We start from the raw sequence: 26,874 nt of genomic DNA, 5'->3' as shown, positions 1-26,874 counted from the left end.
GTTTCAGTAGGGTATAAAAGTTCTTTAAAAACTCTGTTCATCAAACAGTTTTAAAGATAGCTTGCCAGACAAGGCTTTGATTTTGAATAAAAATGTTAAGCAGTATAATAAAATATTCAACATTTTGTCATACACTTCTATTAAACTTTACTGAACAATATTATAAAATTTTGTCAAAATCCGGCAAGAATCAAGGTTTTAAGTAGTTAAGAGTAAAATATTTTTTAATACATTTTTAAGAAATTTTTTACTACGTCAAAGAATAGTCTGGGTTTATGTCACTGAAAGAACCCAGTATGCTGAATTGACCATTGGTACATAGACAATCTGTTTCTTATAGACCCGTAGACTGATCTGAAGTTCATATTAAACCATTGAGATTTAAGCACAAATTATTACTGATCTTCAATATCACCCGACAAACATTTTCATGAAACTTGTAGAGTGTATTTTATAACTTAAAGATAAAACTGATTTATCACCAGAAAATATGTAAAAAAAAAATTGGACCATATTCAAATAAAGCTGTTGTGTTAGTTCTTGACTGGGCCCCAAACTTCATTTTGTACACCCATATTTGGCATCGATCAAATCTATTGCTTGTAAACACTCTAGAAGTTATAATTGTAGACAGATATTGACGAAACTTGGTGAAATTGTTTATCGTCCAAAACTAAACCCTATCAAGAAGGGAAAATATCACATAGTATTCACGCACCATATTTAATGAGTTATTGCCCTTGTTCTTTGAAATATGTGGCAATTCTAAATAGATGTTGATGAACATGGTAAAACGTGTTTATTATTTGAGGATAAACCCTTTAAAAAATATTTTTTTTAGAATATACAATATTGTTTTCTAGATGTAATTTAGACGTGGGTGTATGTTACCTTGCCTGACAAGCTATTAATCATATTATAAAAGATAAAGCAATCTGATTTCAGATATAATAAAATCAAGTAAATGAGATTAATTTAATTAATTCAATATATCAACATGCTGCCTGGTATAATATACCAGTATTTGTATCAATTTCAGGTACATGTTAGATATGCAACAAAATGCATTATTAGAACCTCCACCAGATATTTTATCAGGTAAATAAAATAGTCCAAAACTGTATCTAGATAACTACTAAGAAAATATGAGGATCTGGAAATCCTACTGTCAATTTTTTGTGTGGAGATTTTGATTGAAATAGTCTGGCAAATATGAGCCAAATGATAGCTACAATTAAAATAAAACATTTAAATTAACCATCACAAAAGAGTATATTTATCCATGACTATGAACCTTAGAGTTAGCAATAATTAAATGCCTTTTGAAGAACAATGAATATTTTTCTGCATATTTATATTGTTGATTATGCCCATTTTATAGATCTAGCAGGAACTGGTGGAAGTGAAGAAGAAGATAATTCTAGTGAAATTCCTAAACGACAATCAAATGGACCCAAAGGTGGCCGTCAAAGATATAAGAAAGGGAAATCCTGATTTTATTTTTCTCTATTGAATTAGCTCTAAAAGGATTGTGATATAACACCTTTATTTCTTATCAACCAGATTTTTATTCAATTTATATTCATGTTGCTTTGATTGATTGCCATTGCAGTATGATTAAATTTGATTTGTAAAATAACAAACATATTAAAGTGATACTACGTCTTAGAATGATCATAATATTTGATTCTCAAGAATGATCAATATGAGTATATATTCATCAGTGAACTTACCTGGTGTCATAAAGTTACAACAGAATCCCTGTAAAATCATATTAAGCGTTTTTCAATAGTTAATTGCACTTTTATTAAGTTTTTTGGATTTATCGGATTATATAAGAATCCTGTTATTTATGACACCAGGTATATCTACTGATGAATGTATGCTCTTATTGGCCAAGTTTAAAATGTTTAAATTTTACGTTTTTTTCTAAGACGTAGTATCCCTTTAAGAATTGACTTTGAACCTACTTCAAACTTTCGGTTGACAAAAATTGTAACTCCAGAGCTGTATTTTAATTCGTGGTGCTCATAATTATAATGTACATACTTATATTATCAATATTAACAGTAGTAATTATAACAATATTCTCATGATGTAAACACTGTTTTACCAATGATAATTCATTTTGTTTATGATTGTGAATATTTTTATAATAAATATATTTTCTATATAATTATGTTTTATCTTCAAGACTACATTCTTCCAACTTATGACTGTATTTACATTCTTCACCTAATTCACATTGACCAGCTTTAAATCTTTTACAACTATATTGTTTAGTATCTACTGTATTCTGAAATAGAAGCAAATAATAAATTAAGGTGATGAACTGTCGGCAACCAATTACACTTTAGACTTTTTGCTCCTGTTTATTGAATGAATTTACACGATAGCTTGTTGAAGCTTTTAAAATTTATCTTATAATTTAAGAAAACTTTACCTGCTTATGTTTTCTTTTCCCTTGAAACTTTTTCTGTTTATCTTCATTATTTAATGATGGTCTTGGTTTAGGTCCCCAGTTTGATTCAGGATTAGGTTGAAATCTGACCAAACCTTTATTACGGGAAGCTGGAATAGCCTGAGGGTGGGGTGTGAATGAGATGTTATTTTGAATTTCTTTGTCTAATATTATACTAGCTATTGATCCTGTAGCTCGACGATTATCTTTAATAGGATTCTGTTTTACCCATGTCCTCATTATATCCTGAAATACAAAATATATCCATGAGATAATGTATAACACAAATATTACAAGTTTCAGAAATCAAGATGATGACTGAGTATCTTAGCCCAATTTCCCTTATGAAGTATTTTCTGCATCTTGCAGTTACTCCATCTCAAATTTGTTAATGAAGGAATATAAGCTAATAATTTATCTTCTGATTTATAATTTATATATTTAACAATATTGAAAACTTGGTGATAGACTATGTTATGAATTCCGTACCCAAATAAATTTAGATGGAGCATCAGTTTTCTTTGAATTTCTGGCGGCATGTGATAAGGATACTTTATGGCCTGCATTCAATATAGCTGAATTAAACTTTTCTAAAGATAGGGGACTGCAATGTACAGTTGAACATAGATCATCTAATACATAGTAAAATGGTATATCTTGTAATTCTTCTTTAGCCACTGTTAATAAACCACTGATTCGTTTTGATGTATTAAGATATTGGAGATTAGTAGAAACACTAGTAAGAACTCTGTCTATAAAGTCTATAGAATGAATGGGATCGGACCACACTGGTCCACCAATAACATGACGACTGTTACAATGGTCACAACTAGAACCAACTGGTGGACCATGAGCTGGTAAAAATTTAAAATTATTGCCTTCAGTTGGTTCTTTTATACCTAATTTTTGTAGCGTAACCGTTCCACATCCTACACAATGGTAAAACATGGATTTTTTAGTCACTGACTCTTTGACCTTCTTAGCACCAGTATGAATCTTGACGAAGACTCGAACATAAAAGTCCACACTAAGAGATATAACCGGTTCAATATAACGTGAATAACGATTAGCATGAGTTTCAATACACTGTAATAATATACGTAAGGCCTCTTCATGACAACATTTCATTCTGACAGACATAGCACCATATGTTGCAGCACACTTTTCTCCTGCATTACCACAAAGAACAGCCATATCTGTTGCTGTTACACATAACAATCCTCCATCCCTCACAGCTTGGACAGCAGCATCTAAAAATTGTGCTGGGCTTCCATAGGGATCCAGATCAACTACGTCAAAACTTTTTTCTGTCTTATTTTGATACAACAACATAGAAGCATCCCCTAAATTTGACATTACTAAATGTTGTAATTTGTTATGTTCGATATTTTTATCAATAATATCTACTGCCCATTTACTGACATCATTAGTTACAATCTCTTTTACACCAGCGATTTCTAGTCCAAATCTCATTGATCTTAAACCACTAGCAGATAATCCTTCCAATATTTTAATTCCATTATCACATTTTACTCCTACCTTTAGCTCTACGTTTGCTTGATCAACATCATTTTCAACCTTTTTGCAATTTTTGTTTTGAATAGTTTCTTTAGCAAACTCATTAATTACTGCTATGGTAATATCTCTATTGAATTCTTGAACAGGATTATAAAACACATTTTTAGGTTGAAATGCTTCTGCTTTCCCTTCTTTAATGAAATTCAGATTGTTTTCCGATGCTTTCTCCACAACTGTTGCCATTGTTTTGATTGCAGAGGGTAATAATCTGGTACAAACTTGTGCAAGCCTACTTTGTATAATATGACTCATTAACTTTTTCAAGCCACAAAACTGTAGACCTATATTGATCTCCACTGGAGTAGATAACCTGGGAAAAAAAAAGATAAAACTGTAAATTTTATAAATACGGTTGTCTTTTTTAAAGAATACTGCATCTGAGAATGAACATAAAATTAAAATATTTTAAACTTAGCCAATAAGAACATATATTCATCAGTAGATATACCTGGTGTCATAAATAACATAACAGGATCCTTATATAATCCGATAAATCCAAAAAACTTAGTAATTATCCAGAAATATGCAATTAACTATAGAAAAATGCTCAATAATAAGATTTAGCGTATTTCAATAATTACTTAGTTTTGTGAATTTTCCAATTTTTCCAAGAATTCTGTTGTATAAGTTCACTGATGAATATATACTCATATTGACCATTCTTGAGAATTTAAATTTTATGATCATTCTAAGATGTAGTAGAATTTCACAAATCATGTATACGTACCATTACTGTTAGTTCAAAAACTGTGAATGTACTAATATGTCATCAATTTACAAATTATGTAGGTTGCTTTCATTAAGATTTGTATAAAACTGTAGTCTCTATATTGTTTTCAAAAAGTTATTTTGCAAAGAAACAATTGTGTTGCTTTATGATCTCCTAGTCCTATTATTTCTATACTATGTATGTGCTGCATCCAGACCTTTGTATCAAGTCTATAAAGTATTACCCCTGTGTTGGACCTAGCTCTAATACTCCTTTATGTACATAACTGCTTAGATAAGAGTGCCTGTTACTGTTAGTCCTAAGTAAGGTTATTATTTTATTTAATAAGATTGCTGATATATTATGACACTTTATCATGATAATTTAGACCTTCTAAATTCTGGAGATCATATTGGACAATTCTTATAAATATATCATCAGAGAATACACATGATTACTCACACAATAAATAAGTCTTAAGAGAAATGTCATCAATGAAATATAAAACAGTAATGTCGACTTTTTTTTTAACCTCAGTGATTTCAAGATGTTGCATGCTATTTTTAGTGGACATGTGGATGTGCACCGAAAGGATAATTATAAGCCTACAATTTTAACTAATGATTTTTCATATAGCTTAAATCATAGTTGGTTTCTTTTTTTTTCCAGAGTGACAGATGCTATTTTCTATTAGAATGTTTGACAACATCTTTAAATATATTATAATTTCCAAATATTTATCATCGATATAATTTCGCTTTCCTTGATCCTTTCATTTTTATACCGGAAGCATCTAATTTTAGTAACAGAAGTGTAAACATGTCGTCGACACCGCAGGTGATTTTAGTTTTTAGTGGAAAAAGAAAATCGGGGAAAGATTATGTAACAGATTTACTTCAAAAGAGGTGAGATGAAAATGAGTTAATTGAATTCAACTGAAGAAATTGTAATTTAAAATTCCAATTAATTTCACTTGTGCCTAAAATTTAACTTAAAAAAATCAGGCGATTATCGCCTCACACTAGCCACGCCCACAAAATAAGTAAACAAACTGAAAATAAAATTAATTTTAAAGGCATTACAATTTGCAATTTACAAAAATATACAGATAGCAATGCTTGTCCGTTTTAACTGGATACCTATAATTTTTGTCATATCTTTCATAGATTTGGTGAAAATGTTTGCACTATTATGAGGCTTTCCTCACCACTGAAAGGTCAATATGCCAAGGTAAGAAAAAAATAAAAGAGAAATTACTCAAACAGTTTTGTAATATTGAAATGAGTGTTTCAACGCAGACAAGATAATGAGCACATATCAATTAACTTTTTTATCTTCCATATTTCTTTTGTCTTCATTCCATACTCTCAGTGTTTAAGTTGCTTTTTGACAGAATATGAAATAATGCGATATGATTTTTAATTTGCAGGATCATGATTTAGATTTTGAGAAGTTACTGGATGCGTCAGAATATAAAGAGAAATATCGTAAAGATATGATAAGATGGGGAGAAGAACAGCGACAGAAAGATCCTGGTTATTTTTGTCGTTTGGCTACAAGTGGAGATAACTCTGATAAACCAATCTGGATAATTAGTGATGCTAGGAGAAAAACTGATGTGGAATACTTTAAAACTAACTATAGTCAACTAACTAAAACTGTTCGGGTAGAAGCTGATGAGAAGGTTCGACAAGATCGAGGTTTTATATTCACTACAGGTTTGTATGATTATGTTAGAAAGTTTCTGATCATTTCAACTAGGATTACCTACACCACAGAAATATACAGAGAATTTATTTGAGTTTTTTTTTAGTATTTTTTCACATTCTAAAGTGTCTTAATGAACTTAAACAGAAAATAGAAAAAGTGTCAAACAAACAGAAATTTTCTTTTTAAAAGATATTTTCATAGGTCTTGATTTTTCTAGGATTAGTTCATTTAGTGTTAAGTTTCATCAAAAAAACACCATGTGAGATCATTAACTTTCAAAGATTGTTTTTAGATACAAATAGTAAACATTTTGTTATTCCAGGTGTAGATGATGCCGAGTCAGAATGTGGATTAGATGAAGGGATTAATTGGGATTATATAATTAATAATAATAACGATGAGAATCTATTGAACTCTACTCTAAAACCTCTGATACAACACGTTGAAAATCAACCAAAATCTTGATGGATCTTTTTATTAGTTTTATTTGCTCTTTAAATTATGTTTGTTAAAAAATTAGAACTTAGATGTCGGGCCTCTGGTTGACTAGAAATTCAAAGCATCCAATCTAATTTATTGCCGTCAAGAGTCAAAATATTTTGTTATTATGAGCAAGAAAGTAGAAGCTATCGACTGATGACATTTCAGTCATTGGAATGCGCTGGTTGACAAAAACTCAGTGTTTGATGAGATTCCTCCTTCATGTGGCTAATTGCTAGCAGTTATGAAAAATCTAATCGAGCTCAGTTGCATGTTGACCAGAGGCTGTCTCAATTTTTAATTTTTTTTCAATATACATGCATAAGAATGCATTTCAGGAAGTAAGAATTTCAGCAGATCATTGAATGAAAAATATTTTTCTTATATTTTTATAAATAAAATTCAATTGTAAAATAGTATAAAATGTAAAATATTTTTGAATGTAATAAACTATGAAGATTAATTTCGTAACTAGACGTGTTTGGCTATTTATTTTTTGGGAATTACATAGTAAGTAATTAATGCTTTTTACACAATATTACAGATATCACAGCAAATATAAATATGAAATAATACAATACTAAGATAGAATTTACATGGTATGTTCTCTACTGGAACTTCTGAATATTTACAATTTTAACACATATAATATATACAAACTATAGATCATGGCATTATTCACTCATAGTGTTCAGAATATTCATGATAACAATAAACAGTTGTATTTTTCAGCAAATATCAGTAATAGCATGTCTGATTTTGGAAGTCCCTGCATGTGAATATATATAAGTGGACCATAAAAATGTTTTGCTTCAATTGCTTTTGCAAGTCCTTCAATTGTACACAATTTTCTTACTATGAAAGCCAAACGTTTACCCCCATCTGAATTTTATTTCAAACATGTCCATATGTATACAAATAATCGTCTCACATATTAACAAGACAACAGATTAATTGCTTGTGAACAAAAGCCCCAGATTAAAAAAGAAATCTGTTAATGTCTATGTTACAACAGTGTTTTAGCTATCTGATGGTAATTGATCTTGAGCATTCTGTATTGTAGTTCCTAATATACCCTCGATATCTTCTATAGCTCCCTAAAAAATCAAGATTGACCTTTCAGATTATTTTTCCATCATCCATTTCCCAATCTTACATACAAAATTAACTTCCAAAGCTGCACTTGGCCTTAAAAGGACAACTTTGCAATCAATATTTTTTCAATAGCCAAAATTATAATTTATCTCACCAATTTGCAACTGATCTATTCATGGTAACCTAATTTTCATTTCCCAAATTGTTATGAAATGCCTAAGCTGCACATATGTGGTATAAACTAATAATACAATATTCTACAACTTGACTTGATTACCTTAAAATTTGTTTCTCCCTGCATGTTAGGTGCTGATATTTCTTGATGTATAACTGATAGATTTCTAGCAAACATTGCCAGAGCACCTTGTAAATTATCACCAATAGTACTAAAATATAGAAATAATCATGAGTATAGTCAAACATGGATAATTTGGCTCAAATTCAAAACAAGTCAATTTTATTTTAGGCAGTTTAAGTAGTAACAGTAACAAACTTAATGTACATGTATAGTAACTAAAATAACTTAATTGTTTCTTGAAAGAAAATGTACTGCTAATGCAGTGTACACTAATATCTTCAAGAGAGCTCATATAATTATTATTTAGAAAAATTAATATTATTTTATAGATAACTGACATTGTTTAAGGAACTGCCTTCATATGTTTCATTGAGATTCAGACCAAAGAGTATCCTGAGTTAAAGAAATGGAATGCTACCAGCACCTGATAGTAACTGAACAATACTTACATCATGCCTAGTCTCTCTCTACTAAAACTATCTATTAATGTAAATGCTGTTCCTTGTTTTTCCTGAAATATAAAATTTTGATAGATAATATGCTTTAGAAATCATAATACATTCATTTAATTATTGAAATGTAGCTAATATTCATAGCTCAATCTTTTTTTACTACATAAATCAAACGGAATGCATCCTATTTTTCTGCTGTAAGTGAATCCATCCAGTGGGCAATTAAAGAAATTTATCATAACAGCTATGCAGCCTTTATCTGTTTTTTAATTTCCAACTGTCAAAGGGGTCTAAAATGTTATAGATGCCTTTACATGCCAGTCCCTTTGACCTGAATCTATCACCCGGAAGTGAAAATAGGTAAAGAGAGACTTCTTAAACAACACAGAAACACAAACCTTAATATCAAAGCCAATACCATGAGCACGGCACATTTGAAAGAAGACACTATAATGAACCACAGCCAAGTTGGTATGTAATAATCTAGTACTCATTACAGCATACCGTGATGTATTTGGATCATCCTGTAACAGATTATATTCAATGAAAATTAATCAAATATTATACAGAAGTTGGGATAAATAGCACTTTCATCAGTTATTACCTTCTACACATATGACCTTGCTATCAATCAAACTATATCATCAACATCACAGTATTTTCAGTCTGTAAGTAGCCTTAACTCGGTCCCCAATACAATATGAACTATTTATTTATACTTTCAATAAATTTACCAAATAAGTTGAGTTGTCAGAGGCAGATTGGCATAACATGAAGAATAAGCATATCATATCAAATTACAGAAATATTTACCTCTTCAGAATTTGATCGTTTTTTAGGTTTAATTTTTTTATTATCTTGTAGAGGTAGTGTAACATTAAATATATGGTTTTCTGTATCTAATTTACCATTAGTAGTATATAATAATAGTTGATAGATTGATAATGTATCACTATAATTTAAACTGATATCTAATGCCCATAGTTGTTGTTCCATCTAAAAATAAATATATCACAAATAACTTCATTTCCTTTATTTTTCAATGCATAAAATTGTTCGAAATCAACCTCACAATGGTCAAAAAACCACAATCAAACATCTTAAAGTCCAGAAATGCTTTGTTTAATTGTAAATACAGAGGGCTGATATTGAGCTTTATCAGGAAGTAAAGCTAATGTAAAGACGACTATATCTATAAAGTGTTCATCCATTTTTCTAGGTTCAACTCAAAAGAACTGGTTTTAAAATTAAATGCGTCATACCTTTGAATCAATGAAAGTAACAAAATCAACAGTTAGATATCCCACAATTCCTCGGGTTCTGCAAGCCTCAGCAATATTAAAGCAAGCATCATTGATAACTGTAGGCTCTATAGAAGATTGGGGAATTGACATGCCCCAACAAGAGAATGGTGATTCAGCATGTATTTGATCTCCTATAGTTAATATTTTAATATTGCCTGACGGTTCTATCAATAGATCAGCTGATAATGTTGTTATACTAGATGATGGTGGACATGCCTCAATTACTCCCCCTGAAAAACAAAAAGATTTTCAATTTATGACATAACATTAGCAATATCTCAATCATAAAAACAACATTCAGAGTTGGGGTACACAGATTTACTTATTTTTGTTCATTTTTTGAAATAATTCTTGTTTTTTTCTTGACTGTCAATAGAGGGAGTAATGTTTGATTTCTGAACTTCATTTATTCTTAACTTTTGTAAAATCAATTTCATAATAACATTTAATTTTAATTCTAATTTTAGATGATAAAACAAATACCCCTTTCAGACACAAAAAAAAGTGTAAGCTCAAGTCCACAAATTCGAGATTAAAATGATCATAAGGTGCACACACATAGCCAAAGAATGCAAAATGAAAGTAGAGAGCAAGTTCTTTTGATGCTTTTGCACGTAAATAAAACTGAAACCTCTCATCATCATAAATGATCAAGACTCAAACAGAAACAAACTTAATAAAGATATTAAGAAGAATAAGAAAATCTGCATCTGTTTACCTTGACTAAGAAAAGCTTGAATATATTTTGTCCAGTTAGGATATAGTTTGGTATTAACAGGTTGAGCATAAGTAGTTAAAACACTTGGTATTTCACCTAATATCTTTAAATATGCTGCCTCCTGAAACAAAATTCATATTTTTTTGTTAGTTTAAAAGGACATTCCACTTTTTTCGTAGGTTGAAAATTATATAAATATAACTGCATTGAGGCAAGCTCATATGTCTGCTATTGGCTGACAAAAATATTTATGCAGAGTTTTCAAAGTGAATAATAATATCGAAGATATTCCAAAGTATTACCTGAGCCCACTTTTTGGACCATTTTTCACCATACCGATGTGATTCTTTCAAGGCCCAGCTGTAACATGGTAGATATTGGGTGACATCACAGATAGCTATACCTCGACCATCAAATTCATTATCTAATTTAAACAGCCATCTTTTAACATCTAAATTTTCTGTCACTAATTGCGCTAGACACTCATGAAGCTGTAATTAGAATATGTATGAATTGTGAGCTGACATCATTAGTTTGATACAAGTGTCCTCAACAAATTTGAGCAAGCTAAATAGTCAGCATAAATTATCAGTTAAGGTAAAAAAAAAAAATTCTCAAAAACATACCTGAGCTAAACTGTAGATGTCATATTCACCATAAGGTAAAGCAACATTAGCACTAGCAAATATTCTTTTACTACCAGACTTGGTGGAATAAAGATGAGCTATGTCCGGTTCTGGTGCTAAGATTGGTACCTCTAAGGCATCAGCAACAGATAAATCATCTTTGTGTGGTACACCTGTTACTATATAGGCCTCTCTTCCAACGATTAATCTTTTAATTCTCTGTAAAGCTATTGGACTGTATTTTAATATTGTTGATAAACACATTCTATGTGTCTGAAAAAGAAGACAAATTAGAATGCAAGGTGGATATTTCAATTGATTTGCTTACTTTGCTGAGACTTGTAAAGTCGTTAAGAATATTGGATAGATGAACTACAAAACTAGGTGAACTAATAAGAACTGCATGAGAAATTGTAGTAGATCACTAATTTGATTACTCTGAATTGAGCTGTAATTGAACACGGAGCCGCAGTGAATTAGATGTTTGCTCGCTAACCTAAGGGTCCGGGGTTAAATCCCGACATAGGTCGAGATTTTTCAACCCATCAGTGATGCAGGTCGTTGGGATGGGACAAAAAACCGAGGCCCTGTGTGCTACAGACTGTGCACTTTTAAGATCCCTCGACCGTTGGAAATCGAAAAAGAGAAGGCTAATGCTGCTGTCCAGGCAAAATGTCCCTTATTGCAACCTGCATGGCGTTGCCCGTCTTCATTAGACAACATGGTGCAGAAAAGTAGAACGTATAACTCCTTTCATTTCGTTTCATTGTCTAATTGAATGGTTTGGAGATCTTGAATGTCTGAAGCACACATCCAGATAGTTGAATTTGCACATCAATTAATTAAGTCTTATAAGAACAATCAAAAAAGAAAGTGGAAAAAAAGCTTGACGGAAGATGACTATGTCTGTGGTGTCATTATGGTACTAGAAATAGAAAGTCATGCACCACTCCAACTTTGACTATCATTTTCAGTTGAAACTTACAGGGAAACTTTTGATTGCTTCTGGGACTATTATTTTATATCTTTCTGTGACATCTTGTTGATCTTCTACCTTCCCACTAGATATTGCTGATTTCAGTCCTAATAACTTTGAATAATACTGATAGGTTTCATCACTTAATGGTACAGGTGATACAAATATCACATCTATATTAGGATCTACAGAGAAAATAATAGGACATTATTATACATACCAATATATTAGTTGACTTTGAAAAATGAAATGAAATTGATTTTTAACAATAAATGGGATCTATTGCTCAGCTGAAAGCACACCAGGACTCAATTTAGGTTAGTCGAGGACTATTCCTAATTCAAACACCAGATTAGCCAGCAAATGGTTAACTTATATGACCATTATACATTGAATTACTTGACTGTAGTGATGCAAAATCATCTACATGAAGCATCTTGCCTAGCATTGCAACATTACAAGCAGTCCACTGTAAGCCTATAGACCAAGTGAGACACAACAGACGACAACAGCCCTGATTTTAATAATCACCTGATACCAGTACTTACCATGTAAATCACACAGTCTGCCCATCTGAGTATTCTGTCTAATACCAAAATTATGGATACTATCTCTGATATTCTGAGATAAACCTAATGATGGTATATGAATTACTACACGCCGATTATAACTTATTCTATCCCAGGATTTAGCTAATTTCTATAATAAAGTAACATTACATCATTAATTGTCAAAATGACTGTTAACTGTGAGGCTTACAAGCATACATATGTACAGGTCAAAAAAAAAATCTGGATTTATCTGTTTTGAAAAATCTGGAGATTGGGTGAGAAGTCGGGAGATTTTTCTAAAGCGCGTAAATTCATAATTTGAAACTCCAAATTGATTCTTTTTAAATAATGTAAGTGTCAAGATTGGTCATAATTTTTTGATGATGAAATGAAATGTAGTTTTACGTCCTACTTTTCTGCACCTGATAGGTATTATGAATACTGGTAACAGTGCACAGTGAGTGAAACTACTCACTTTGTAACTAAACGGTCAGAGAAATACAATGCTATATAATTATTCTCTTACCTTAGACCTACGTCTAAATGCCTCCAGTTCATCCAGACGAGTTTGGTGTAGTTGTTTGCGAACTTTAGCCATTTTAATATGCATAATCCAGGATATAGCAATGACACCAGCAGCCCATTTCAACCTTCTATATTCTAGATATTTCTTTCTATCTACATATCTTCTCCATACAGACTGTATACATGTAGCTGCTACAACTTTACCATCTGGTCCTAAAAACTTTCTACCCTGGTTGATAACAAGTTTTAATGACATGTTTTTATTTGAATAATAAGGTTCAAATAATGATGAGGGATAAGGTCATGCAGTCAGCAATGAGGGAAATTTTGTCAGGAGAGTAGAATTTGCCGCTTCTTACTTCAATTTGATACAACCAAGCACACAGCCAGTAGCAGAAGAACTTTTAATGTCTCATTAGATGCTTTTTTCAATCAGCCAGACTGGGTTGAAAAACCCTTAGGTTTAATCTACATGAATGAAGGAGCTGGCTACGATATTACAAAATAAAAGATGGAAACTTACTGGTTTAACAATAATAGATTCTACATCTTCTCTATTTACTATTACTGTTAACAAATCATCTATAGACGGTGCTCTCTCTAGTTCAAATTCTATAGCTAAATCAGCTAATCTGTAAATCAACAACAATCTCTCATTCAGTATTTTTAGTCTCTATTTGCTAAAGTGATGAATATCAAATTGATGTCTTAATTATATATAATAGCATAATATGCATTTTAGATTTAATCAATTTCCATTCTTTTCAACTGAAGTTTTTTTTTGTAGTTCATAGATTGGGTGAAATATGGCATTTTCTATATTTTGATTTTGACAGAAGACATAAAACTTACTTATCACCATGTATAAAAGCTATAGGTACAGAATATATACATAATAGCTTCTCTAGATGTCTGATAGTTGTCACAATACTGAAATATAAATATCAAACCCTTTTAAAACTCTGAGATTTACAAAATCATACTGACGTACTGCTCTTTGGAGGAGTCCACTAATAAACAACTTTTAGTCTAAATTCTACCATACATGATTTTGATCAACGGAGTTGTCTTTCTTGAATGCATTTTTATTTTCATCATGCTAATTTAAGATCTGGTCACTGAACTGTGTATACAGGTACTAGTATATAAAACTGTATAAATGTTAATATAATGCCCACCCATTCTTACCCTCTAGAAAAAAACAGGGGAAATGTCTGCACACATAATAATATCCACCATGTATGGACAAATAATCAACAAGTTGGCATATCGCAGGGTCACTTTGTTTTTTTTCACTTGATATGTAAATGATTTTCTTACCTGCCCCATGATAAACAATAATGTTGTTTAAAAGCCAAGAATTCTGGATGAGAATCTCTGACACGACCATGTTGTATAGCAAATCTATGAGATGACAGCTTTAAATCTCCACTAGCTGGTGTGGTGGGTGGTGGCTGAATCAAATCAAATTCATATTATTACATTTATATTGATCTAAAAGTACAATTAAAGATTTATTTTCCCAATATTTGCTTCACCAGCTGAAAGAGCTCAATTGCTATCTGTAGCACTTTCGTAAGACTGGAATATAGATAATCTAATAGTAACAAACTTCACAGCTTAACTAATGAAGATCATTTGAAAACATATCATAACTTGATTTATAATTTTAAAATATTTCCAAATTCTCCAATACTTATGTTAGTTAGTTATTAGGGACTCAACCATGTCAATTAAATGAGGTTTAACTATCAGTACGCGTTCCAGCAGGTAGACTCTCACACTAGATAGACAGGAAAGTAAACTTTGGAAAAAAGGTTATAATGCCGTTAAGAATGTCAAGCCATTAAATATTGAAATGAAACAGAAAAGAAAGGGAAATAAAAAGAAATGAAATGAAATGAATGGAGTTTTACGTCCTACTCTTCTGCACCTTGTGGGCTAATGAAGACGGAGGAAATAAAAAGAGGAGATGGAATTATTCATTAGGCACACCACCTTCAACCATCAAACAATACCTGATAATGATCCCCCTAAATAAATAATAAATAATATAACTGATAAGTTGGTTGACCAGTACCAAAAAAAGCTCAGAAACATGCATTGCATATCTGATCCAACAATGATTAAAAACATAGTGCCAAATTTCAATAAACTAAAGGATCCACATTTGGAGCCAATAGTCTGTATATAATTGTGGAAGAGTACTAAAATTGGATCATAATATATATTTCTTTTAATTTTTATAATTTTTATAAATTTCTTTTGTGTGACAAGACTTTATGGCTTCTTTTCCTGTCAGTCCAATTATCTTTCAGATATCTGCTGTTCCTTTATTAAATAACTTCTGCAGAAGTTTTTTTTATTATTGATCAATTGAAATACTAGCAGCTTTTGCAAAGTGTTGTCTAATTCTTGCTTTTTCGTGGCAACCATGTCTTGAAGCTACATAGACCACAAACTTTATCTTTAAGTCCTAATATCAATTCTTGATACTTGCTTCTAGAAATCAGTAGAAAAAACATAAGAACAGAAGGCAGAAAGATTTATGCGATCACCAATCACTATCCACTTATAAAGGTGTAGTCTAAGACTAGTCTTAAGCTGCGAATAAGTCTGGTGCAAAAAAAATCGATGCAAAAGAAAACAGAAGAAGTGAACACGTGAGGTACGGGTCTGGACATGGTGCAGAAACGATTCATTTCTTCTATTTTCTACTGTATCAACAATCCCACACAGCACACTGTACCTCATCTTTTCGCACCTTAATACAGAAACAGACAGTATAATACGTGCATTGAATAATATTTAAATAGAATTTCATGCAATAATATATATTTTGAGATAGAAACAATTGAAAACACCTGTAATGGTGGAAGACGATTCTGTAATAAAATGTATATAATTAAAATCATAATTAAAGCTATTTCTTTAAAATATATGAACAGGAAGATTAAGGTAAATTTGACAAAAATGTAACTTAATTCACAATATTTAAGATATAACCAGTACCGACTTCTAATTGGCTAAAGTAGCAGTATGTCCTAATTTTCAGGGTACATTCTTTATTGACAGGTAAATTGGTCAGTTCCAGGCAAATTGGTCAAAAGGTCACAGAAATATAGTAAATTGGTCATAGTTATATGGTCACAAGGTAAAACAGTAACTAGTCACAAAATAAATTGGTGTAATTTCAATCAATAACCAAATTACAATAATCAAACTTAATGTGACCAACTTACTGAGACCAATTTACCTTGTTTTCAAATAACCGAGATCAATTGGATTTAAAGAAAATCGCTACCGATTAAAAAATTACGTTACTATATATTATATATGTAATTTTTTACCATTGGTTGTAAAGGTATCTCATATGTTTTCATGGACACTGGTGTTTTTGGTTGATTAATGGATGCAGCAGACGTGAGACGAGAATTACTGAAATATCTTCTCATCTCAGAGGAAGTAGCTCTTGTTGGTGATCCTGGCTTACTGTCACGATCTTTCTCATTTACATCAAACTTGACACCAGCATATTGTCCTATAGAATCTAGATATACAGACATAGTGTAAGTCAAGAGCTGATAATTAGCTGTTCCTGTAGTGGTACAGGAAGATGGAGGCCACACCAAATATAAAATGCTCAAGCCTGGAGTAAAAATAAAATAAAAACCTGTTCTGGAACATTTTTGTTTTTATCCGTATCTATTTTAGTTTAGGCTGTGGATTGGGGGAAGGCTCTAACTTCGAAACACCCAGTATGTTTTTGAAAAAAGATTGTAAAATATTGTCATTTAGCATGTATATTTTTCTGTGTAGATGTATAGAGAAAATGTAATACCTGCTAGAAGTGGTGATTTAGTTTTATCCTGTGGATTGTGTAACTGCAGTAATTGTTGACGGACTGGTGAGGGTTCTAGAGTTAACTGAGCAGCAGGTGGAATCAATCCTCGTTCCATTAAACTCATGATGCCTTTTTGTGTATCTTCTTCAGATATTGGTGGTGGCGCTAACTGAAATAATAGTAGTACACCAACATTTAGACAACTTATCTTCTGTTATTTACAACTTGGTGAATATCCATGTTCTGTGAGTTGGCTTACTTACTCATGCAATCTGGTCCTTTTCGTGCCTTATACAAATTTGATTTGATTTGAGTCATAATTTATTTTGACTACAATTTTACTACAATATGAATTAAAAGAATTATTTATTTAGCATTATTTGAAATGAAATTTCATACCTGGGCGTCAACTCTATTAGCTTTAGGTAATACTGTTAGTTGATCTATAGTACCACCTGTTATAGGTTTATTAGGTGGCTGAAAAATTAAGTCATGGTTAACAATTCAGATTTAAGAATATCATTTGATATTAGATATTTTCTTACAAAAGTCAAAATCAAACTAGATTACACTTTGTGTCATACTTCATGTTGGTTTTTTTCCATTAAAAAAGTCCCTGTTACTCATACAATCAGTTTTTCACTTTTGGAAGCCTGTAAGCCTTTAAGCCTGTAAGCCTGTGGCCTGGCATTTTTCATAAAGTCTGCAATGGAAAGATATATTAAGTGTAATATTACCTTATGATCCCGTTTATCTTGAATCAATGGTAACTGAACACCAAAATTATCTTGCATTACATTTCTGTTTAATTGATTATGTGGATTAAACATAGCTCTCAGATTACGTTGCTGTTTCATCTGAAATTCAAAAAATATCACCTTGATTTTTACTCTCTCTTAGTAAATGCCAGATAAATTCTGTTGTTTTAATTCGGTGAAGAAATTTGGAAAACTAGTTGTTTTTTTTAAATGGAGTAAAACAAGAGAATTTACATTCTACATTGGCCTTTTTCTATCTGTTGAGGAATTTTAAAATGAATATTGCACAGAGCAATGGTTTATTCAACAATTGTTGCACATTTTGCAAGTCAATTTCTATCACACATCTGATGACAATCTAAAACAAAATATCTCCTTATTTTCTGTGTAAAATATTAAGGGTCTGAAAACAACGTGTTAAAATACACTTGCCTGTTGACCTGGGGTCAAACCTTGTAACTGAACATTTTGTTTATTAGAAAATAATACTGATGGTGGTTGAGGCTTCCTATTAACATCTCTACAGTTAAAAGTTACAATATAAAAGCATAGCATTACCACTGACAACATAGCAAGAAAAAAAACAAGGATAATAACAGATCCTATCTTCCGGAAAAAACAACCTCTTGGCATTGATGTTTCTCTAATTAACCCTACCCATTTCATCTGTGTCGACTGGAATAATGAAAAAAGATGAATTGTCCAAAGACACCAAATCACACAGCTACCAAAATTAAGACTGATACTCCTTGAATTCATTCAATTTTTGTACTGTTTTTTTAAAGCTTCTGATAATAATTTCAGGGAAACATTGTTCTTTCCTTACCGTGATAAATAAGATGTTCTATTGATAACATCAGATCTATCATTAGTCTTTAAATCCCAGGTTGACTCTACAGCTACTTGATAATCATTACTTAAACTAAATGTTTGTATACGATTATCTAAATGGTGCACAACTTCTTCTGTTCTTCTCTGAAATTTCAAAACAATCAAATTTTATGAATCTATGGTTGTAACTTGAAAATATCAAATAAGCATACAACAATTTGTAAAGTTAACTACTGAACAGTTCAAAGTTTACTTGTTAAAAATTAAAAAAAGTTTACAATGCCTTTTCAAATCTACCTGTTTGCCCCTGTTTGTATTCCACTTTTGTTATTTACATTATTTTTCCTATTACCTGAAGTCCCTTTTCAGTATTTGATAGAGCTGCTTCCACCTCTGATATATTAATAGTTTCACCATCTCCTTGAGCCAATAACTTCTCTCGTAACAGACGTAAATCATCTTGGACCTGTAAAAACATCATATGAAGTAGACTAATGGGAATTTGTTGTGGAGTAGGACAATCTAAGGTTCCAACTCTGCTGTCAGCTCTATCCTGTCTCATCTCTGTCACCTGTGTGACAAATTTAGCTCATCATGATCCAAAGGACGAAGGCAAGGCTAATTTATTCTTAATTGGCATAATGATGGTAGCCTAATCTAAACTAACATAAATGAGAAATAGCTCTTGTCTATATATTGAATAAAAAGTTAGTATCATATAGGCTAAAACAAATCAACCAAATTATAAGAGTGTTTATTACCTAGTACTGGCAATGATTGAATAACTGACGTAAAACAGTAGAGAAGATAATTATTCTATTTCTAACAATGCCATACCTTTACTAAAATGTGTCCAACATCTTCTGGTTTTGTATCCACTTCAGTCATTACTGGCATCCTAAATCAAGCTTTTATGTAATGATATAAATGTTACAGAGCCATTTCTTGCAGAGAAAAACTTAATGCAGAAAGGCAGAAAATTAAGTCTCCACTTTTCCTGACGTATCGCGGCAACTAATGTAAACACCACAAACCTGTGACGTACTACACAATAATGAACAAGTATGGCCGCGCCCTGTGCACTGTTCGCTTCTTGTTCCAGTTTTCAAACGGACGAATTTATAAAAAGTATGATTTAACCTTGTAGCAAATGAAGTGAAAATGATACATTCCGAACAACCAAAGTGAAAATGGTCGTTTGAGTCATCATCTTCAAGATATATATGCTTGACGTGTATTTTAATGTCCATTTCTGTTTGTTTAGACTTTTAATTGCCTATTTTATGGACAGCCACCCTCACCAAAAGTGAAAATGTTTTTTTTTTTTTTTAAATGTCTCCGATAAATGAATGTATTTGAACTCTTGAGTTCATTTTGTGAAAAATATTGTATTATTTTTTCAAATAAACATAACTATCAATTTAATAACAGTCATATCAATCTGTTGATAAAAGGAAATTTATAATGGCTTTTTTTTTGACAGGAATATTAAATATATCAGAACTACCACCACATATTAATATATGTGATGATATTCAGGCTTACAGCTGGGATGTCAATACAAAATATTATACAGCAACTATACACTTATGTACTACAGAAAAGCGAACCATAGGTGATCAGAATTTTGCTGAATCTGTTCAAGCTTTTATAGTTCATTTTGATAATGATCAGGTAAGTCCACCCAACATTTTACTTGACAAAAGTAATTAAGATTTTGGGTTGATGTAATTTTCTTTCATTGCAGTGACATTTGGCATTGAACTTAAAGCATCTAGTTCCTCTAGATACACTTTTTGTTAGGATATGCTCTCACTTGCACAGGTTAGATAAAAATAATTATCTGTGTTTTAGGAGAAAGGTTTAAAGAATGTAGAATCATGGTTACCGTTTATAGACCAGCTGGAAGTTGATATTAAATTACTAGTTTGTAATACAGCTACAGATACCAAAAGTAAGTCTGTGATTGAAGAGTTTATGTGTGTTTGTAGCAGATGGACTCATTTCCACTTCATCTGTCTGCATTCAATTAGCAATACATTACCAAATCCATCATTAATGTTCAAAATTTTATTACTGAACAAACTGAACAAACATTACTGAGCAAATCTACTCTCAAAAGTTCTAACTAATGAACTCATCTATTGAAATTTGAACTAAAGTCTTGATTTAAGTTAAATCTTCAGACCAAAGGAAAATTTGGTACTTTGAAAAATTGAAACGGTTGCTATTATCTGTTTACTCCTTTAACATTAGCAGCCTCTCTACCGTCCATATAATTACAAAATATTTACCAGGTGACATCACCATGTTAACATTGTACACTGGGAGTTCAGAGTATATATTATCTAATCAATAATATATTTCAGCTATTAAGAGGTTAACAATACAGAACTGGTGTTTAGATAATAATTTTGAATTGGTAGAGCTCCAACCCGAAGAAACTAGTGATAGTGAAGGTAAATGTCTCTTTGTTTATAAACTTTCCAGCATGATATAATTTTCAAAAACTTTCAAAAATGGATGTGAATTTTTTTTTTTTTAGATGAGTTTGCTGAAACAACTGGAATTAAAAGAATTATTCAAGCCCTACATTCACATACATGGTCAAATTTACAGATGAAAGGTATATTAATTATGTAGATTTTCAAAATTAAATATATCAAAGATATTATACAAATTTAAACATTTCTGTTTCGATCTCTTAAAGGTCTTGAGTCAGTTTTTACAAATATCAAAATATTTACCAATGTTACCATTTTCAATAGCTATCCTAAACTAAAAATTTGACTTGATAGTCTTTTGTCGAAGTGATTATATTGAAGTCCTAAGAAGAATTTACAGTCAATGTTGCAATCCATATTTCAAAATAGCAGGGATGAAGAAACCATAAGAGATCAGAACATTTTAGATTTTACTTTTTTGAGTGCATATCCTTCCAGAAAATCCAGATGTTCGGAGTCCATATATAAAAGAATTAATGAGGGAAGAATCTGAATCTAAAGCATTATCTACAAGTAATGAAGAAGATACTGAGATTGATAAAGCCAGTGATACTACTAACACTAATACTGCCAGTGGAGACAATGTACAACCATGTAAACAAAGTACAAGTTCTGTAATACAAAAATCACAACCAAAAGAAGAAAGAATAGGCAAGTAGAAAATCTCTATCTGTGATGTCTATTTTGTTATGGTAGGAGTATGTGATGTCTATTTTGTTATTGTGAAATCTGTGATGTCTATTTTGTTATGGTAGGATGCAAATGGCTAGTCTTTCAGAAGACTCATCCCAAAAAAAACCTGATAAAATTGATGAAGGACATGACGATGAGAATCTTAACTATTTTACTGAAACACTTTTAACCGGTCTATTAATGAAAGAATTAAGTGGTCACAAAATGAATTTTGAAAAACAGTTTTTAATGCTCTAATAAATGCTTTCTAGATAGTATGATAACAGATAATGACAGGTCTATTCTTACTGCTCTTGGGGATGATACTCAAGATGAAGAAAATTTTGAACAATTATTTGAGAAGTTAAAAGTCATGAAAGGTAAATCAGTGAACTTGATTTCTAACTTAATTTCATTTTTTTTTTACACAGTGAAAATCTGTCCAGAGGAGTGCTGTTAAGTGTATGAGCAGGTAAAGACAGTCAAATGTGACAATACATGCTCTATATTTTATGTACAGTAAAACATATACAGTATCACTTTTGCTACAAATATGTAGGCACTAGACTTTCTTAATTCAATTAATTGAAATTCATATCTTTTTTTTTCAATTTAGATAAAGCAGAATCTTTACCACAAAGTGAGAGAAAAGCTTATGCTGAAAAAGTAAGTGTTCTTATGATGCTTCATATTCCTACTACTTTAGTATTCCTGTCAGTTCTGACTTAAATCATTTTGTCCCAAGAACATTTTTCCATCACTAACTCAAAATGAAATGAACTTAATAAATTAAACAGATCAATAGCTAGCTAGTTACATCTATTTATTTTTACAGGTAGCAATATCATTTTGGAAAGCTATAGGTGGTGATGATGATGATATAGATGGTTTAACAGACAGTGATGATAATGGAATTTAGTTTGGACTAGAATTATTTAAACCATTGATTTATAATGATGACCATTGCAGGTCACTGATAGTGCAGTTTGGGCAATTAGTGACAGATACATTAACTGTTCCTGTTCTGTTGCAGTTATATCATGTCAACAATATTCATGAATACAATTGAAAAACTGTGATATGATTAGCCAATTCCAGAATTCAGTTAAAAGCATCCTGTATATTTGTGTCAAATGAATAGCAATTAAGATAAAAATGATGTAACATTAACTTATATAATCAAGATATATTTAATCATGTTCATATTTGTACAAGTTTCATCATTGTGTCAATAAAAATATCAGAATATTAGTCAGTTTTGTTGATATTCAATTGCCTTCACACTATGAGTAAAATCAAAATTATGCACAATGAAATACTTCTTAACACATTTCAACTAATCAATGGCTCACCTTCAGACATCTGAGGATCAAGTAATATATTTTGTTAACAGTGTCTTATATATCATCTAAATCATTTAATATCTCTTCTGTTGTTTGTTGTTCATCCGTTTCCATGGCAATATCTTCGTCACTGTCCTTAGTTTCACATTCTTGCTCCTTACTTATATTGTCATCTTTAATAGTTTCTGATATTTCTTGGTCTTTAGAATTTGTTAATTTGTCAATGTCCTTTTCTTTCCCAGTGTTGTTGATTGAATCCTGTTCACTTGTTGTTTTTGATTTTGGTTGAGTGTCTGTTGTAGATCTAATGGCTTCACTAACATTTGTTACCATATCAACATCCATGTCTTTGTTAATCTTGTAATCTGAAATACTGTCTTGTTCACCAGAATTATGAACAGATTCACTAACTGTCAGTTTCTCTAAGATTTTATCATTTGTAGATTCTGATTGTGCCAAAGTCTCAACTGAAGAACTTGCAGAATTGGAAATATTTCGATCCCCTAGTTCACTGACATCTTCTGGTGCAGAAACAGATGTACATGTTTGAGAATTATTTGAATCATCTACAACAGGAGTAACTGGTGGTTTGGTAGATGGTGAACCTAAAACAAAATAAAGGAAATAGATGTCCTGCCAGCCTACAGAATCTGACACAAGGCTCTCTTGCATATCAACAAAACCTTCCATAGAAGCTCATACTGTTGTCACTTTCAGGCCAGTATTAAACATGCTATCCGGCGGTGTGGTGTGGTAGTGGTAACAATAGCAAAATCTTTCATGGTAATTTTTTGTTGGTGGATGAAGGACCAGACTGATTAAAGGTTTGAAAAGTTACACATATATGAATGACTTCTGGCAAACAGTTGCGAACTATTATGAAGTTAATATTATCAACATTACTTTCTCAAAATCTCAGAAAATTCACACTCAATCCAATGAATTGTTATTTTGTTGTAGTAAATCATACCTGTTGGCTTTTGCTCTAGTCTTGCTAGGCGTTTCTCCATAGCTAATCTTTTATTTCTCTCTATCCTTTCTATCTGGTCTTCGGACAGTTCCTAGAAAAGAATTTCAACACAAATTATAAATATTCAGCCTTTGTCCTAGGAAGACAATTACTTTGAAATTAAGTAGAAGGTAATGAAAGTCAACACAAGGCAGACTCTCAAAAGCATGGGCAGGAGTGTCTTTATCTTTATTATCTTGAGAGAAATTGGCAGTATAGCATTAGGATATTCCCTCGATCTTTTCACTTTTAGAGTACCATATTTCCAACAAAAGTATCTCAAAAGATTTTTTGTCACTTACATTAGCAGATTGTGATTTTGAAGGTGATTTTTGTTTATCTTGTGTAGGTTGAGGTCTTTGACTAGCTTCTTGTCTCATCATTTCATCAAACGCTTCTTCTGCATCTAAATCATCAACCTACAGTAACAACATCAAGATTTCAGTGATAAATTAACCAACTGGCCATTATTGCCAGAAAGGAATAATTTTAATTATTCAAAATATCTTCTAAGGAATCTAATCAAATTCAATCCCTACCAATAAAACTAAAGCTTCCATGCCAAAGTAATATTTAAGAAACAGGCTCTGGAATTTGACAATGTATCCAGGAATATATGATCTCATTCAGAACAAAACATTTAGACATTTTGAATTTTTCTACCTGCTTATCAGTGGCATTATCTTTATTTCCATTTATTTCTTCTGTTTCCTCTTCATTTTTATCTCCAATAAAATCTTCATCTAATATTGGCATATCTTGTCTCATTTTCTTGATACAAGTCTGTTCAGTAAAATATCAAGAATTTTAATATATAACAGATAGACAATATATTTCTAGAACATAGCTCATATTCTAAATAGAAACTGTAGACGACAAGAAAAGAAGATACAAACAAACACATAGTCATCTGTTTAAGTTTGTTAGTTTAAATGTCCAAAGACACTAATTTTCTTAATGCTGCATGGTAATGGTTTAATTCCTCTGTCAGCTGCAGCCTGATTGTACTTATAGTACAATTTTGTTTTGTTATTTTATCTAAGTCATTTATTTTTAAAGAATTGTACAGTAATCATAGCTTTGGATCAGAAAAAAACTAAAATAAGGCAGCACTCAGAAAAGAGTAATATAGTAATAGTAATATTTTATGCCAACTTGGTCGACCAAAACATTCATTGGTATTAAGTACACTACAACAATAAAATATGTTTTTGATCCTACCTGTACTTCTTTCTTGGATCCAAGTTTTTCAACTCTTTCTAAAACTTCATCAAAAGGTAATTTAGGGAACAATCTATGCCCCCAATGTTCTAATTTATCCATTATTAACTTTAAATCTTGCATCTAAAGTTACAAGTATAATTAAGTAAATTATCCATAAGCTCGATTGAATTCCTTTCAGTCTTAAAAATCCTGGTACGCTAAACATCACAACATGAATCTTATAGTTCAAAAGTACAAGAGTCTGATGGATCAAAAGTACAAGAGTCTCATAGTTTAAATGTACAGGAGTCTCATAGTTCAAAAGGAAAAGAGTCTGATAGTTTATAAGTACAAGAGTCTGATAGTTTATAAGTACAAGAGTCTCATAGTTTAAATGTACAAGAGTCTCATATTTGAAAAGTTCAAGTCTCATAGTTCAAAAATTCGCATAGCTAGCAGATTAACCATGATAGCAGTGAGGCACAATTGCTTCCTTGCTGCCTGATGGCAGAATAATATTCAAATGAGTTTTCTGCAAACAGATTGGGTCCAAAACCATTCCTGCTTATCAGACTTGCAAAATTATATATCGAAACACAATCATTTAAAATAAAATACACTTTTCATAGTAGTTTTAATATTTTCTGAGTAACAGGTTTCTTTTAATAGTCTTTGGATTGGCTGTATAATATGCTCAGCAAACTGAAAAATAAAATGAAGTTACCTCATGCCCCTTTCCTTTAAATTTTATGTCTTCAAATAGCTTCGGTAATATTGGTATACCTCTATCACCTGTTAACCTACGAAGAAATAGTTTCAATTAATAGTTATCTATAGAAATAGTTATTGGAATATTTCTAAAATTTGCATAAAGACAGGCACTGAAAATTGATCAGCCAAAATATAACACTTGCTCGGTAAATATGCTTCTTTTTCTGATATTCTGAATATATCCAATGAAAAGACTCTTTTTCCAAATCAGCTATGATGGATTTTAAGAATATTTTTCATTCTAAAATCATTAAATAATTTTACCTTTTAGCATCAAGTTTTGGTATAGGACGTCTCACTATTTTCTTTGCAGCACCTTTCATATCTTTCAACTTGGACAACACAGCATCATTTTCTTCAGAAAAAAATTAGACTTACATTATTTGGGTCTGGCAACTGTAGTAGATGTGACAATTACAATGTTCATTTAATATCATAAATCTTTAATCATTTATT

The 26,874-nt window shown here is 31.2% G+C and overlaps 5 protein-coding genes across 5 annotated transcripts; 2 read left to right on the top strand and 3 right to left on the bottom strand.

Moving 5' to 3' along the window:
* Nucleotides 1-2,176: 2,176 nt before the first annotated feature.
* Nucleotides 2,177-4,222, bottom strand: LOTGIDRAFT_127570 (hypothetical protein; the record flags this gene model as incomplete). Its single annotated transcript, XM_009063557.1, has 3 exons — nt 2,177-2,296; nt 2,444-2,707; nt 2,951-4,222. 3 exons carry the CDS (start codon nt 4,220-4,222, stop codon nt 2,177-2,179), a joined length of 1,656 nt encoding a protein of 551 aa, XP_009061805.1.
* A 1,345-nt stretch (nt 4,223-5,567) lies between these two features.
* Nucleotides 5,568-6,923, top strand: LOTGIDRAFT_179274 (hypothetical protein; the record flags this gene model as incomplete). The annotated part of the gene is made up of 4 exons (XM_009063556.1): nt 5,568-5,653; nt 5,915-5,978; nt 6,178-6,466; nt 6,781-6,923. The coding sequence occupies 4 exons, from the start codon at nt 5,568-5,570 to the stop codon at nt 6,921-6,923; spliced, it is 582 nt and encodes a 193-aa protein (XP_009061804.1).
* Nucleotides 6,924-7,318: 395 nt separating this feature from the next.
* On the bottom strand, nt 7,319-17,798 carry LOTGIDRAFT_194358 (hypothetical protein). Its single transcript, XM_009063555.1, has 18 exons — nt 17,727-17,798; nt 17,325-17,496; nt 16,834-16,985; nt 14,804-14,937; nt 14,336-14,413; nt 14,007-14,115; nt 13,485-13,712; nt 12,956-13,106; nt 12,417-12,592; nt 11,432-11,704; nt 11,108-11,296; nt 10,806-10,926; nt 10,046-10,317; nt 9,597-9,779; nt 9,182-9,307; nt 8,781-8,842; nt 8,311-8,419; nt 7,319-8,035 (listed from the first exon to the last, which is right to left on the bottom strand). The coding sequence occupies exons 2-18, from the start codon at nt 17,449-17,451 to the stop codon at nt 7,958-7,960; spliced, it is 2,568 nt and encodes an 855-aa protein (XP_009061803.1). The 5' UTR covers nt 17,452-17,496; nt 17,727-17,798; the 3' UTR covers nt 7,319-7,957.
* A 2,182-nt stretch (nt 17,799-19,980) lies between these two features.
* On the top strand, nt 19,981-24,008 carry LOTGIDRAFT_220073 (hypothetical protein; the record flags this gene model as incomplete). The annotated part of the gene is made up of 9 exons (XM_009063554.1): nt 19,981-20,044; nt 20,400-20,590; nt 20,771-20,870; nt 21,286-21,375; nt 21,462-21,542; nt 21,859-22,014; nt 22,365-22,472; nt 22,709-22,758; nt 22,928-24,008. 9 exons carry the CDS (start codon nt 19,981-19,983, stop codon nt 23,009-23,011), a joined length of 924 nt encoding a protein of 307 aa, XP_009061802.1. The 3' UTR covers nt 23,012-24,008.
* Nucleotides 24,009-24,334: 326 nt separating this feature from the next.
* Nucleotides 24,335-26,774, bottom strand: LOTGIDRAFT_127617 (hypothetical protein; the record flags this gene model as incomplete). The annotated part of the gene is made up of 5 exons (XM_009063553.1): nt 24,335-24,496; nt 25,078-25,227; nt 25,666-25,788; nt 26,372-26,447; nt 26,683-26,774. Coding segments are annotated over 5 exons (603 nt in total), but the record flags the coding sequence as incomplete, so codon positions are not given.
* Between the last annotated feature and the right edge of the window lie 100 nt (nt 26,775-26,874).

This window comes from Lottia gigantea (genome assembly GCF_000327385.1).
Source record: "Lottia gigantea unplaced genomic scaffold LOTGIsca_58, whole genome shotgun sequence".
Classification (NCBI taxonomy): Eukaryota; Metazoa; Mollusca; class Gastropoda; family Lottiidae; genus Lottia; species Lottia gigantea.
The sequence above is the reverse complement of the archived record's forward strand: the minus strand, read 5'-3'. Positions and strand labels throughout refer to the sequence as shown.

Coding starts and splice junctions, on each gene's coding strand:
- LOTGIDRAFT_194358 (XM_009063555.1), bottom strand. CDS start 17,451: ATGAGTTTAATGGAACGAGGATTGATTCCACCTGCTGCTCAGTTAACT. Junction 13,107..13,484: donor CATTTAGACGTAGGTCTAAG/GTAAGAGAATAA, acceptor ACTTTATTATAG/AAATTAGCTAAATCCTGGGA. Junction 9,780..10,045: donor TTACTTTCATTGATTCAAAG/GTATGACGCATT, acceptor ATTTATTTTTAG/ATGGAACAACAACTATGGGC.